Raw genomic sequence first — 16,077 nt, forward strand, 5'->3', positions numbered from 1 at the left:
CCAAGGAGTTGAGCCTCAAGGAAGTTAGGCTCTGATACCAATTGATAAACTTATAAGGCACTAAGAGGGGGGGTAAATTAGTGCAAGCAAAAACAATATGAATTTGATCACCAACTTAAACAACTTAAAACTTAACAAGCATAAGAGGAATATCACCACATAAGCTAATGCCCAATAAAATAAATTCCACATAACACAAGAGATTTATATGTGGAAACCCACAAGGGAAAAACCACGGTGGGAGTTAATACCCACAAGATCCACTATCTGCAGAATAAAAATCTTGACCGGTTAAGGTCTTACAAATATGCCCTGTTAGGAGCAGACCCAGTTAGGAGTCACCCAGTTAAGGGATTTAATATGATGAACCCTGTTAGGATCTTTGACTAGTTAGGATCAACCTCGCAAGAGGATTTAAGACTCTGATATAGAGCTACCCTATTAGGGTATTTACAAATTAAGGCCTGTCAGGACCTACCTGGTTAGGGGATTTTATTGCTGCAAACTGTTAGAAAAACAACAGTCAAATGATCTTCATGTAACACCTTTGTGTCTAATAAAGTCCACTTCAGATCCTTCAAACTTCAACAACACATCAACATAGAGCTTCACTAATCAATGCACAATCAAATTCACATCCTTCGCTAATGATCTCACACTCTACATACACACACCGACTTGATACCTCATCATACTTTTTATAAACATCTCTTAGTCAGCTACAACCTTGGAACAATTTCCTAGGTTCAATGAATCTAGACATTTTTACATTACATGCCTTACTTATGTCAGCCACCAACATAAGAAATAAAAAACAAGACAAAACCTATGTCGGTTTACCAATCATAGTGACTTTATCACTACTAGTTAAGTGTTCTTCCAAATAGCTTGCTCTGTACATCAAATCTTGATCATCCCGTTGAATCTGCTAATGCGGTCATGAATATAACACCAAATACCTATCTCCATCACTCCTGTAAAACTGCATCATCGAACTCTTCATCAATTGCCTGTACCGGTTGGATGAATGCAACTCAGTTCCCATTTACCAGTTGAGGACCTATTTGTCGGTTCATTGGTAAACTGTCTTTTCTACCGGTTATGCTTTATCGGTTGGCCTAATAGACTTAGATGACTATCAAAACATACTTTCCATCAATGACAACATAAAACAATTCATCAATCAACTCTTTACATCAAGACATCATCATTTAGCCAACAAAAGATACATTACAATGATACAAATACGTGTTCCGAACCTCAATACTTGAATCATCACCAATCTCCAGAACCAATCACAACATTTCCATGTTTATCAGTTAAGGTCCTAATTACCAGTTCACTATCTTCATTACCGGTAGACCAAAAAGACTTAGATGACAAAATAAACATGAAAAACATAGTTGCCACATAGTTTTCCATCAATGACAACAAAAATAATTGATCAAAGTCATTAAGTCAATAATCTCAATCTCTTCATCACTATATCATTACCAACAGTCCTTTACCGGTTCATCAACATTCTCCATCAACATCAGTTATGCCAATCATGCCAACAGGGAAACCTTGCCAACCATGATGCTCCTTCAAATTTGAGGTATGTTTTGAAAGGATAAAACACATTCACTTCTAGGGATTTTTTTTATGTGAGATGTGAGATGGAAAGGTTAGTAAATCAATACCTAACATCATTGTCTCCTAGATGGTTATATGCGAGACATGGCTGCCATAGTCATCAAAAAATAGTAAGAGCTTGTTGGTGGGTGAAACACCCCTAGAATTGATTGTGTGAAGTGGTGTAACCAAATCATAAATAGTTCATTTGTCATCCACGCATGCAGTTGGGCTACCATCCAAGTACTTGGTTCATAGTGGGAAATGTAATTCCTTAATTTCTTATTGCTATTAAACAAGTAGAATCTTGGAATTCTCCACCTGGAAGCATTAACACAACATAGAATGGTAATCCATTTTTGACTCTTAGGAATGATGTAAGAGACACTCCTACTTCCTCTTCTAGCCAAAACCCTCATCACCCTATTTCTTCCTACCTAGATACCAGTTTCATCGTAATTTAATATGCAACTAAGACCATATGGATTTGCAACATATGTTTTCAATAATGTTTCATAGAAAGCACATACAACTATTAGTGTGAGGTTCCATTCTCTATCTTTGTCAATGCCTTCAGCTATTCGTAATGTGAATCCTAAATGTCGGCCCTTAAAACCTATCCACCAAGACTTCCCAAGAAGCCCATTCTTGAAAGGGCTGGGTCTAGTTTGGAAAATTTGAGTGACCTTTGCCTTCAAGTTGACACTCTCAATCCCATGTCCAACCATTCCATCTCTTTGCACCATTCAAAAATTAGATCTTCTTCATGTTTGGTGAGGATATTTGGGGATCTTTCTTGGAGGTGGTTGTCAGACCACCCAACCATTTGGAGATTGTGGTTGTTGGAATGCACCATTTTTTTTATTCAATCCTTACTAATATGTCATTGTCTTTGACATCTTCAAGTGCCCCTTTCATGTCATCTTCCAACCACTACTTTTGTTGCATTCTTACTTTTGACACTAGTCTTTGAGGTGCAGTACCCTCAACTACTAATGCTATAGGCTATAAATTATTGTCAACTTGAGGCGGGGTTTTAGGGTCTTGGGAGAATCTAACTTGTCTTTTAAGATGAAGCAACCTTGTGGTTTCTCTTTGCTTTGCAACATGGGTTGTCATTCGATCTCCCTTCCTCATCTGCAGACAATAAGTAGAATAAAATATCTTACCAGTGAAAGCAACAAAAGAAAATTTTTAGTAGCTTCTTAAGACAATGATGCTTGAGATGATAAGATTTCATATCTAACCTTAAAATTGAAGTATGGTAGAATACAGGTAACTATGAAATAGAACAAACTAACCATGTTATTTTTTACAATGATTCTTGATAATCAATATTAACAATGTTGCTTGATGAGTAATTGTTATGCATTTTCATAAGCAGTGACATAATAATTGTGTAAGATTATAGTGATGATTGAAAAAAAGATGTATGCTTCCCTTTACAAAATGGTCTTTTGGTAGTGATGCTTGAACAAAATATGTATGCTTCCCTTCAAAATGTTTTTTTTGACAATGATGCTTGGACATATTATTTGTTAACTTGATGGATGATCATGTTATTTTGTATAGTGATTCTTGATGCTTGATTATGAATAGCAAGATTGCAAAATAGTAAGGGTTCAAGAAACTAAATAAAACATGAGGATGTAAACAATAAGGGTTTAGAAAATAGAGAATGAAATGAACATCAAGGAAACAATAGACATAACATTTTCTTAAGATCGTAAAACAGTAAGAAAGGGTTTAACAAACTAAGATTATAAAACAATAAGGATGTGAAACAATAAGGGTTTAAGAAACAAAATAAAGCATGAGGATGTAAAATAGTAAGGGTTTAGAAAATAGTTAAGGAAATGAAAATCAAGGAAACAATAGAAAGAACATTTCCTTAAGACCATAAAATAGTAAGAAAGGGTAAAACAAACTAAGACTATAAAACAATAAGGATGTGAAGTAGTAAGGGTTTAAGAAACTAAATAAAGCATGATGATGTAAAACATTAAGAGATTAGAAAATAGATAAGGAAATGAACATTAAGGAAACAATAGAAAAATAATTTCCTTAAGACCATAAAATTGTAAGAAAGGGTTTAAAAAACTAAGACTGTAAAACAATAAGGATGTGAAACAATAAGTAAGGGTTTAACAAACTAAATAAAGCGTGAGGATGTAAAACAATAAGGTTTTAGAAATTTGAGAAGGAAATGAACATCAAGGAAATAATAGAAATAGCATTTCCTTAAGACCTATAACAATAAGAAATAGTTTAAAAAGGAAATAATAGAAATAGCATTTCCTTAAGACCTATAACAATAAGAAATAGTTTAAAAAACTAAGACTGCAAAACAATAAGGGTTTCAGAAACTAAAAAAAGCACAAGGATGTAAAACAATAAGGGTTTAGGAAACTAGAAGGAAATGAGCATCAAGTAAACAATGGAAAGAACATTTCCTTAAGACCTATAATAGTAAGAAAGGGTTTAGAAAACTAAGACTCTAAAACAATAAGGGTGTAAAACAATAAGGGTTTTATAACTAAAAAAGGAAATCTAGGATGTAAAACAGTAAGGGTTTAGGAAACTGGAAAGGAAATGAACATCAGGGAAACAATGTAAAGAACATTTCCTTAAGACACACACAATTTCAACAAGGGTTTAAGAAATAATACATATAACATAAAAATAATAGAAACATGAAGCAAATTGTATTGGCATACACAACATAAACATGTACCAGCACAACAAATAGTGAACTGTATCAAATGTATAAAATAATTTAGAAAAATGGAACAAGAGTAAAACTTGGAACAAGTATGTGTCTTCTTCTTCCTCTTTGATGGTTGTTCTGTCTTATTCTTGAGTCGAATGAGATATTTTCATGTCTCAAATTGATGATTTGTTGGCATGAGACCTCTTTAATTTTTGTACTATTTCCAATTTGAATTTTGATTGTCCATTGAATTTGTAGTGCCAATTTTCTTTTGCCATTTATTTTTGAGTTGATTAGTGTTTATGTTGAGTTTGAATCTATTTTTAAACCCTAATTAAGATCCAACCACTAACCTTAGATCTACAAGCTAATTCAACAAAACATTAATGGAGAACTATGATGCAATGTAAATAAACCATAAAACAAAGACTATACATTTACATCCATGATAGGCTTGTCTCCATTGTTCTCCTATCCTCCATGATCTTGTATTATAATATTTGCTCTCGGATTTTGTATGTACTTGCACAACAGATCAAGGAAGAATGAATGTGGTTGTGATGATGTATGCTTGTGATGAGTTATGCTAGAATGATTTTGGTAGAGTGTGAGGATGCTCAAGATATGTGTTATAAAAAATGAGGGGAGGAAGCCTCTTTTATAGAAATCTAAAAGAGAATTAAGGGTTAAGATTAAAAGATGAGATTATGAATGGTCGAGATCACATAGATAAAAGATAATGAATGGGATTTGATGGCAAGTAAAGATGAAGGGAATAGATTAAATGATGAAAGACAAATGAGAAGGATGAATGGGATTAAGAGATTAAGTTTGAAATGGACGGATGAGATTAAAGAGTAGGTAATTTAGAGACGTGTTCTCATGTGGATAAGAAGAAAAAGGTAAATGAATGAATTAATTAAATAAAAGTAGGAAAGGATCACATAAATAAAATAAATAAAACATTTAGTTAATTTAGGAAAGGAAGTGGAAGAAATAAATAAATAATATTTATTTAATTAAAGGCCAATTGTAGGTGTCTACAATTGATTTTCAATGGAAAATGCTGGCCTTATAGCTTTATGTTGTGGATGCAAGTGGGAATGGACTTGATTTGACTAGCAGGTGTGCAATGAAGTGACCGATAGTTGTATGGTTGACCTGGAAAGATGGGACAAAGGATGCTAATACATGTAGATTTGGTATTGTATTAGTGGGAAATGTGTTTATTATGAAATAGATGATGGACGTCTGATGGGACAGATGGGTTCCGATAGAATTTCAATGGGATTTGATATTTTGGTGTTTGTGTGTCTTTTGTTTGTGGATGAGCATGTGTCAGTGATAAATTAGGGTCATATTTTGTTAATGTGGATTTTTAAATTTTGATCAAAGGGCTCCAATAAAAGCATCGATGATCATGTCAGTGAATTGACATGTGTTAAATTGTTTCAATCCCACTTGTTCGACAGTTATGATATGAATATATTTAATTAATATTTTAATCAAATATTGTTGAAAATGTGTACATTTAATGTTATATTACTTATAAGGTAAAAATAAGTTTTATTTTTGAATTTATAAAGAACATATAATATTTAGGTATACCACTGTAGACGCCTCACCACCCACATATTAGCCCAATACATCTATTGACTCCTCTCTACTAATTTATATCACAATTCAAGCAAATAATCCCATAGACTATATTTAACCTCGCCATAGACCGTCAAAGTGCAGGCCAAATGGCCATACGGCGAAAGCGCTAAAGGCCAAAAAGTACACCGCACGGGCACCCCCTGTTCATTTCCACTGCCCGGCCTGCTGTCCTGCTGCCCGCTATATCCTCAAAAGTCCTCCTTTACCAAATGTTGTACCATTGCTTTGCTATGATCAATACGAAGGAAAAATATTGTAGCACTGCGCAGCTGTTTTAGTTTATTTCTTAACAATAGCTGTGGAACTTTGTACAAGAGCAGCAACCTTAGCAGATGTTACCCAGCAACGGATTTTCTAAAATGGAGGGGCCGACAGAAGTGCTGTTCATGGAAATTTAAACCAGCTCAACGACATGTTGTCCTCCAAAGTAAAATCTCTCAATTCTTTTGCATTTTTTTTTTCTGGAAGGACTTACTATTTGTTTTTTAAAGAGAGATGAGATGACTTTTAGCCTTTGTAAGTGACATATGATTCAACGTCTTGATGCTCAACGTTTTAAAAAATCGTTAGGTTCTAATGTATCGTATTTGGTTTAAAGTTTTATGTTTGTCCTTGCACATCTATGAGATAGATTTGCAGAGTTTCTGTTATGTTCTGATGTGCAAACTCCTTTATCCTTGATAAATTATATAAGAAACTTTTAGTTACGGTAGATTTGCAGAGTTTCTGTTATGTCGAAGCTTGGTTATGAGATAAAATTTTGGAGTACAAAATACTTAACAGTTAAAAGAAAAAGTGGAAAGAAATCCTTTTGTAATTTTTTGAAGGTTTTGTAAACAATTTTAATAGTCTGTAATATAAATGGAAAGAGTTCTCTCTGTAGGCTTTTGAAGGAGTTGTACAAAATTCGAACAATCTATAAGGTATTTGGAAAGATATTCTTTCTGTATACTTTTAAAGGGGTTATTACCAATTTGAACAACGCTTTATGACTTCCGCACTAGGATTGTAATAGGATTGTACAAAATTTGAGAAATCTATAAGGTGAGTTGAAATAAATCTTTTTCTAGGATTTTAAAGGGTTTATACATTTGAAAATCTGTAATGTAAATGGAAAGAATTCCCTCCCGGATTATGGAAAATGTGAACAATTTGTAAGGTAAATAGAAATAAACTTCTTTGTAGACTGCAAAGTTTGTTTTCAGATCGTAAATTGGTGTCTGGCTTGGCGACCTAATAAAACAACTTTCCTATATGTCAGTACAAGGAAAAACCAAAAATGAAATCATTCTGATATTTTATTTGATTTTGTTTAAATGTATTTTCTTGGATTTGACGTAGACTTCATTTGCTAGGTTGTCACTGCAAGTGTAAATCTGTTTACTCTAAAAGCTAAGAGAGTATCCTTTATCCTGTACCTGATTTATCTCTTAAGGAATTGTTGGGCGGTCTATCTACTTAATTATCCGTGTAGTGCATAAACTGCTTTTTTACAGTGTTGAATGGTATAATCAAATTTTAATACTGGCAAATTTTAAAGGAAGCATGTTTCATCCTAACTATTTGGGTATGTGGTCTCATTGAGATTTTTAGCTCAAGGGCGTGGCCCTGAGTTCGAAACTGGGAACTAGCCTCAACAATTACAGCTAGAGCATTGTCATTTGTCTATACAACTAGTCTTTTTTTCAGTTTCTTTTTCCAAGGTTTTGTCAGAAATGTTGGGCATGTCTATCTACCTACTTTGTATGAAGTTCTGTTGCCAATATATTTTTGACTCTGTCCAGCAATTTGGTTGTTTTGTGTGAGTTGGCTTTTAGTTTTGTAATTTTACAATTTCTTATTATATTTCTATCCCTTAGACTTTGTTGTCCAAGGAGAATAAGTGATTTTACTCTGATAGTTATTAAATTGTTTTAAACTTAAAGATGCAGGTTAGTATCACACTGAAATGAGTATCATAAACATTTTGTCGTTGTCGGTCATTTCTTACCAGGCTTTTGATTTTCTTTGGTTGCCAGGATGGGCGAAAGATTAACAATGGTGACTGTGCGTTGTTCCAAGCTGGAGAAACACCACCATTTATAGCAAAAATAAACTATCAGATTGTCGTCAAGGATGGTGATGTGAGATTGGGAGTCAACTGGCTTTACAGGCCTGGTGATGTGAAATTACCTAAGACTGGAGAAGACGAGGAAGAAAAAGTTCCTCTTCCACCAAATGAAGTATTTTATTCATTTTACAAGGAAGAGATATCAGGATCTTCATTGCTTCATCCCTGTAAAGTTGCATTTCTGGGCAAGAGTGTTGAGCTTCCTTCGGGGGTTTCATCATTTGTATGTAGGAGAGTCTATGATATTACCAGTAAATGCCTCTGGTGGCTGACCGACAAAGACTTCATTAATGTGAGACTTATGCTGCTGAATAGGAAAGGGTTTTTTGATAATTTTTGCCATATTTTATGATGGTTGAATGGTTTGGGCTCAGGGTTTCTTTCATTTGGCTTTGCAGAGCATAGTACTTGAAGGGGGAAGTTGTCGTTAAGAGAGAATGTATATTTAGCATGGTATTTTTTATAGGCTATTCAGTCAGCAATTGGTTGGTTTTTGACTAAATTTTCAAAAGTAAGGCTTGTGATTTTATTTGAAATAGAGATATTTGCCTACTATTCTTTACATTGAAAAAAAAGTCCCTTTAAAAGTATTTGTGAAAGAAAGGATTTATGTTCAGGCTCAATTTACTTTGAATGTAATTATGGTCTTTAATTCACAACATTTGAAAATAATACTACATATTGCAGAAGAAGAATATTAATGTAGACAAGAAAAACCAAGACGAAGACAGTCATAATCAACCTGGCCATGTTGACTTACAGACACATAACCTTAAAACCTGGTCATGCCAGCCTTACATTGCCTCACGAAATATAGGATTTCAGATTCATGACTGATTTTCATATTTATCAATTTTTTAAACGAAATCCAAACTCTGAATTACACCTCTTTTCTAAAAAATTAAATTTTTTTCTCTCTCTATGATTTTTGGTGCAGTAAATATTGATTAACGATGCATTGTTCAAATGAGAGTAGATAGATAATTTACGGAATCTGCTTAGCATCCCTCCTAATTGGCTAGGTATTTACATTATGTATGGTGTAGAACTTTAGGAATGTGATAGCACTATAGCTTGAATTTTTTGATATTTAAGTTTTGCCACATAGATCGTATATATATTCACATCCCCTGAGGTGGTTGATTTATTTTTCTTTTTTTTATGTTTTCTCATTTGAGAACAATAAATTATGAATATTGTAGAACTTAGGAATGTGGTTATCACTAAAGCTGAGGTTGAAAATGATGTTATAGAACTTTTGAAATATGATTTTGGTGAAGCTAAAGTTTAAATCTTTTTGTATTTATGTTTCTAGGTTGCGTGGATCGTGTAGTCAGAACCTCTCAGGTGGTTCAAAATGATGTTATAGAACTTTTGAAATGTGATTTTGGTGAAGCTAAAGTTAAAATCCTTTTGTATTTATGTTTTCTGGTCACGTGGATCTTGTAGCCACAACCTCTTAGTTGGTTAACAATTTTATTTGGTTTCTATTGAAAACAATGAATTATATCGGTAAAGCTGAGTTGAAAATTTTTATATGCAAGTTTCTTTTGCTACATGGATTATACGGTCACAGCTTCTCATCAGGTTGTTAACTATACTTTTTTCATTTGGAAACAATAATTTAAATCAAATTTATTGCACAAGGTGGTCATTGTCGTTGTTGTACACTGGTTCAGGCCATTAAGGTCACCACTATTTCTTAAATGGTGTATGAAATGCTTTTTTCACAACACTGGGAAAACAGTGGGTTCGGATGCAAGGTCAACTGTAAGTATCCTCACCATTTTGTTCTTATTATCCATCCCCATTTTAGCTCACTTGTGCTTTATTCATGCTTTATGTCAATGGCAGCAGCAAGGTTTCTTCAAGGATTCTGTAAAAAAGATTTTGCTTATTGAGAGAACGTAGCCAGTATGTATATTATACCAGTAAAATATGCATTATTAATTTGATGATCTGAATGCATCACATTTGCCACAGATTCTTAAAATGATTCCTCTAATTTGCCTAATCAGATGCGTTTAGGAGTTTCTTTTTATAATATGTAAGTGCTTTGGGCAAAATTTAATCAGGATTCAATAGTCATTAAGGCGTTAGCAAATGCAAATTGTTGGGGACTTGTGGGTGTAAACAGACCCAAACTTTTAATGGGTGTTAAGAAAAATTGAATGAAATCTTATGCAAAGAGATCTGACAAAGAAATCTAGGAGTCTTTTCTGTGATTTTTCAGTTGAAGATATAGGCTTAAGGTAATTACCTGTATTATCCTAACAGGAGCATCAAGAAGAAGTAGATGAGCTGTTGAACAAAACAAGAAAGGAAATGCAGGCAATCATGCACTCAAGAGGACCGTCCCCTAGAATTGTGAATATTTCTGCACAGATTAAAGCTGGTTCGGATACCATACAAAATGGTTCATTAGCAAAGGTAAGGAAAAAGCAGCATGTGGAACAGAATCATGATTCACTAAAACGGGGCTGTTTTTCAAGGTCAATTAACAGTGATTCCAAGCGTCTGAAACAAGATTGCAATATGAGGCTGGCAGAAATTATTAATATCACTGAGAAGGATGGAAGTCTAGTGAATTCTGTAGGTGTTGAGCACCTTGTACATCTTATGCAGCAGGATAGGAAGGAAAATATGAAGAAAGGAAGAGATTTAGTTTTGCATCGCACAATGCTTGTAAGAATGATTGCTACCACAGACCAAGAGGATTGCCTTCGTCAATTTGTCCATTCAGGAGGCCTATCCATTTTGGATGAGTGGCTTCAAAAAGCCCACAAAGGGAAGTCTGGGGATGGTGGCAGTCCTAAAGAAGGGGAGAAAGCCCATGAAGATCTGCTCTTGGTGTTATTACAGGCCCTTGGTAGGTTGCCTGTAGACCTTGAGGCTCTCAAAACATGTCATGTTGGCAAATCAGTGAACCACTTGCGCAATCATAAGAATATGGATATCCATAAAAAGGCTAAGTGTTTAGTTGATAAATGGAAGAGACACGTTGATGAGGAAATGAAGACTAATGCTATAAAGTTTGGATCATCACAAGACATTTCACTGTCATGTAAGCACGGTCCAGGGGATGTTGTCCTGAAACAAGGAATTAAAGGTGCAGAGTCTGATGAAATCACTTCAAAAGGCTTGGTATCATTTGCACCCAGTTTAAAAGTAGTTTCAAGTAGGCTAGCCCAAGGTGATGTGGGAAAGGGGACCTCTGTTTCTCCTCACCCTGTCAAGGTGTTAGTGACACCCTCCCCAGCAAATAGTTTGAAGAATCCCCACTATATAATGCCAGATTCTGGAACTACTGATTTGCTAATAAAAACAACTGAGGAAGACAAAAGAAGTAATTCTAACCAGTTAGAGAATTACCGTCAAAGTTGTCCAAGCAGCCATGCAATAGCTTCTGGTTCAGTTTGGAAAGAAGATGCCCAAAGTTCTGCAGTGGGTTCAATAGGTGGTAAGGTTTCAAACTTTGCTTCACTACATGAGATGCCACGTAAAGGATTTATTGGTTTTGTTCAGTCAGGGAACAACAAAGTTTCTTTGGCAAAACCACTGTTATTGAGCACAAATACAGCAGACGAGAAAGACACACATGCAGTATTTGAAAAAGAAATAGATAACACTCTGGAGGATGGCAGCCAGAGGTTGATAGTAAGACTTACTAACCTATTGTGCACTCCTGCACAATGTTTAAATCATGGATCGAATGCAGATAAAATAACTCCAGTAAATCAAGGTCCTCCTCTTGATAAGAAGGGAAGACATGAGGGGAAGGGACTAACTCAGATAAATTTTCATCTTAACAATCATGCTTCAGAGGTTAATGATGGGTCCTTGCAGAGCAATAGAACCAGACTCTTAAGTGCCAATAACAGTGAGGATAACAGCTGCAACAGTGAGCATGGTATCGAATTTTTGAAAATGACTAAATCATCTCAAAGTTTATCATCGGGACCTGGTGAAAAAGAAGAGCAAAAGGAAAAGGCTGTTAAAGCCAAAAAATTAAATTTACATGAAGCCACTGGTATTGCAGATGGTGTTGAAGATAGCTCAGTCCTTTCTAAAGCAACATTGGTTAGCATTGATAAATGTGGGATGAATTTACTGGCTAGTGTCGTCCCCACCGAAATATCAAAATTTGAAGATAGTGATGTGGCTGATTTGGGAACAAAGCTGATGACAGGAGACGATTATTTTTGGCAACATACAAAATCAGATTGCCATTCAAAAACCATATCAGCTGAGTTTGATGATGCAGTTTGTCAAAATTCTTTGGATTTGAAGAAAGATAATAATCACTTTGATTCCATGGATGAATGCCAAAAAGTGGAATTCATATCTCAAGAACATGGTTCTCTTAATTCCTCCAATGGAGCTTTGGACCCTGAAATCGTTACCGAAGTAGGTGAGGGTGAAAATGAATTTACAAATGATACAATCCAAGAAATTTCTGTTAAATGCATGTCATGGGAACATGAAAATGCTACAAGTGAAATGGAAAATTGCATGCTTTCAATTGAAGGTGTAGAACAATCTAGAGAACTGCTATGCCCAGTTGTTGAAAAATTGAACATGAATAGAGGAGGCCTGGGTTTAGTCTGTGCAGAGCAAGGGACCAGGGTTGAAACAGAGGAGCATAACATGCACAAATCAGGGGAATTTGACAATCTAGGACGCACAAAACTCAACACGATGGATGATACCTCAGGACTTAAAGTTGAACAAAGCAAAGAACAGGATACAGAGGAAAATAAGTTATTTGAAGAGGATAAAGAGGAAGATGAGAATGGAAAGCTAGGAATGGTGAGTGAAGGATATGATGCATGCTCAAGGGTATCTAGTTGTGATGTTAGTGAACTGAAAGTTGATAAATCGGGAAGTGCTGAAGACAGTTCATTTCAGTCAAGATGTCATGATCCAAAGGAAGCTGGGAAAGAAGCTGACTATGAAGAGAAGTCTATTTGTACTAAACCTTCCAACAAATATTGTCATGATATAATTTCATTTAACAAGCAACCTAAAATCATAGCCATCCTTGATGTTAAAGAGCAGTATTGTTCCCGTGTAGGTGGTAATAAAGACAAGGAGAAGGAAGATGCCGATGATCAGCATCTTAATGTTACCAGAAACCATACACGTTTAGATGAAATTCAAGAAACAATGACTATAAAGAGAAAATACAATGAAGTAGAGCAAACATTGGAATCTGCAGAAAATCATACCGTGCATCAGGAAAGCAATGAATCTGGAATTGTTCACAAGAAAAATAATACTAGAGAAGCAGGGTGTGAGACTGCTGTTGATGTTTGTTATGATAAAATGAAGGAGGACTGTAAGCTTTCAAGTGTCCATTCCCCTATTTATCAGACAGATCAATTGAACAAATCAAATGTGTCTTCAAAATGTGTAACACGTCAAGAAGGCCATGTGCTTACACTAGTGACAAAGAGCACATGCTCAAGTGAACTGGCTTCTTCTAAACGAGCTATGGCTACAGAGGTTCCTGCTGCAAAGAATAATGGAAACAACTTAAAGGATAATGGAATCAGTGATACAGCAGAAAGGCCTGATTTTGACTTGAACAAAAGTATTGACCTCGATGGAGCAGCTCAATATGAGGTAATGAAATTAATCCCAGAAACTTCTCTATCAGTTGTGCCCTCTGCTAATGCTTTTGTTGTTTGTACCGCATCTACCAGTGGCTTAGCAACACCAATAGCTGTGGTTGCTGCAACAAAAGGACCTTTTATCCCTCCCATCAATTCAGTATGCAGCAGAGGAGAATTAGGTTGGAGAGGATCTGCAGCCACAAGTCCTTTTCGGCCAGCAGAGTCAAGAAAAACTTCTGATCAGCAGCATCTTCTGTCAGACTTAGCGCATATAGATGCTGCTAGTGCAATTGGAAATAGGAACAGAGCTCCTTTAGATATTGATCTCAATGTGGCTGATGAAGGAACACTGAAAGAGGAAGGAACGCCAACGCTTTCATATTCCGAGCAGTGTCTACCTATGAGAAGTTCTCAACATAGAGATATTACTGGTCAGGTTTTTGTGGCCATGAATACAAATGAGTCACCCACTTCTAATGGCCTTTCTTGTAGTCTTATAAAGCCAGATTCAGACTTGAATTGCACTGGTGAAAGTCTTGAGAATGGAATGATCAAGATGACACTTGAAAAAATTCCTGAAAGTTTCCCATCTACTTCAAAGCTTGTCACTAATGGATTGCCTCATTCAGTTTCATGTGTTCTGAGAAATTTTGACTTGAATGATGGACCATCACTTGAAGACACAGAGGATCAACTGATGGCACACAATTCAATTGGCAAGGGCACTTCTAGCTCTTGTCCCACATCTACTTTTGGTATGAGAATGAGTGGTGAGGGTTTAAATTTGTCATCATTATCTCCCAGAAATGGTGTTCAGGCACTTGCGATGGCTTCCTATCCATCAGCCAGGGCAGAACATCGAGCTGTTGCCGCGGCTGTATCTCATTCTAATTTTAATTCATTAGATGGTCCTAATTTTTTTGGCGGTGGGGATATATATGGAGAGAAGATACCACTTTCATCATATCCAAGTGTTTCATTCTCAAACACCACAGCACCTGCATATTCATTTGCTGGATTTCCTTTTGGATCGAATTTTCCTCTTACATCAGCATCATTCTCAGAAAGATCATCATCCTATCCAAATTTGGTAGGACTTGGATGTTCTCCTGCAATTTCCCCTCAAATAGTTACTAAAGGGCCACCCTCCTCTTCATATGTAAGACCATACATGATGAATACCGTAGGAGTATCTGGTGCAGAGAGTTCTGGTGCATGGTTAAAACAAAATCTTGATCTAAACACAGGTCCTGGAACAGGTGGCACAGATTTGAGAGAAGACAACGTATTCGGTAGGCAAACTTCCTCCAATGGTCCAGTTCCATTGGAACAAGTGGGAACATTATGTCAGCTATCAGCTCCAGGTGCTTCTTCAGAGAGAGAAGAATCGGGAGAATGGGGTTTTGGTAAGCCTAAATGTAATCAACCATAGTGGCAAGGTTATTTGTGTCTTTTTAAGGGATTGTATGGAATTATTTTTTCATTTGATATCTGTTAAGATTTTCAAACTCTCTTGAAAATGAAACTTGCAGTTTATTGCTATCCTTGTATTTCACTACCTTGATTGCTGCTTCCATTGAATCAAGGATTTTGGTTTCCTCCAAAGCATTTGGTGGTTTAAAGCATTGATGTGCTTTTGTTGGAGAACTGCCATTCTATTTTGCAGGTTCTGGAGTTCCATTCAATGCTAAAACTTGAGTATAATTTCAATGAATTTAAGATAAAAGATGGCTTCTTTTCCATAATCATTTTTTTTTTGTATCTTCAGATGATCGATAAACAAATGGGGATTTTAATTTTCATCTATATCAGGAACAAAAGAAACAAATCTTAAATTTATTTGCTGTCATATGCATGCAGATGTGGCACCATTGATTTTAAAAAGAGACAGTGCCTTGACTTAGCTCTCGATTTAATAGTAGTTTGTAGTGTGTTTGACATGCTTATGGAAATTTTTTAATGACTAATCCTAATATGGGCGCCGAAAGTTATTAGAAGATGAAAAGGTGCTGTAGTTTGATCAGTTCATGAAGGGTGAGGAAACACTTGGGAGAAAATTCCTGAATTGATATTCAATTGCCGAGGTCTAGCCAGTCATGTTTGAACCATAGGAGAACTAGGCATGATGAAAAGCTTTACTGGACCAGTCTAGTGCAGATTACTCTTGGGTAGATGTTGGAAATAATCAACTAAAGAATGAGAAATTTGTCTTAGGAGACATTTTACTACATGCAAAGCAGAATCAGAAGAGCTGATATTGGAGTCTTTAAGATGAAGAAAGTCTTGAGAAAATGTTTCAACCTTGCTAATTTGTAAAATCATCTTAAGGTTGTTAAATGCAACTATAACAACTTGTAAAGTGTTTTTCA

At 35.5% G+C, this 16,077-nt stretch overlaps 1 protein-coding gene across 4 annotated transcripts; it reads left to right on the plus strand.

Annotated features, from left to right (window-relative positions):
- Positions 1-6,060: 6,060 nt before the first annotated feature.
- On the plus strand, positions 6,061-15,250 carry LOC131068682 (uncharacterized). 4 transcript variants are annotated; one of them, XM_058003924.2, is made up of 5 exons: positions 8,251-8,385; positions 8,492-8,604; positions 9,409-9,680; positions 9,773-9,863; positions 10,371-15,250. In XM_058003924.2, exons 3-5 carry the CDS (start codon positions 9,631-9,633, stop codon positions 15,138-15,140), a joined length of 4,911 nt encoding a protein of 1,636 aa, XP_057859907.2. In that variant the 5' UTR covers positions 8,251-8,385; positions 8,492-8,604; positions 9,409-9,630; the 3' UTR covers positions 15,141-15,250. The 4 variants fall into 4 exon arrangements, with proteins under 4 accessions (XP_057859904.2, XP_057859906.2, XP_057859907.2 ...); XM_058003923.2 differs by having other exon boundaries at positions 8,243-8,604; XM_058003921.2 differs by lacking the exons at positions 8,492-8,604; positions 9,409-9,680; positions 9,773-9,863 and adding an exon at positions 6,061-6,410 and having other exon boundaries at positions 8,002-8,385.
- Positions 15,251-16,077: the final 827 nt, after the last annotated feature.

Source organism: Cryptomeria japonica, chromosome 6, assembly GCF_030272615.1.
Source record: "Cryptomeria japonica chromosome 6, Sugi_1.0, whole genome shotgun sequence".
In the NCBI taxonomy this organism is placed as follows: Eukaryota; Viridiplantae; Streptophyta; class Pinopsida; order Cupressales; family Cupressaceae; genus Cryptomeria; species Cryptomeria japonica.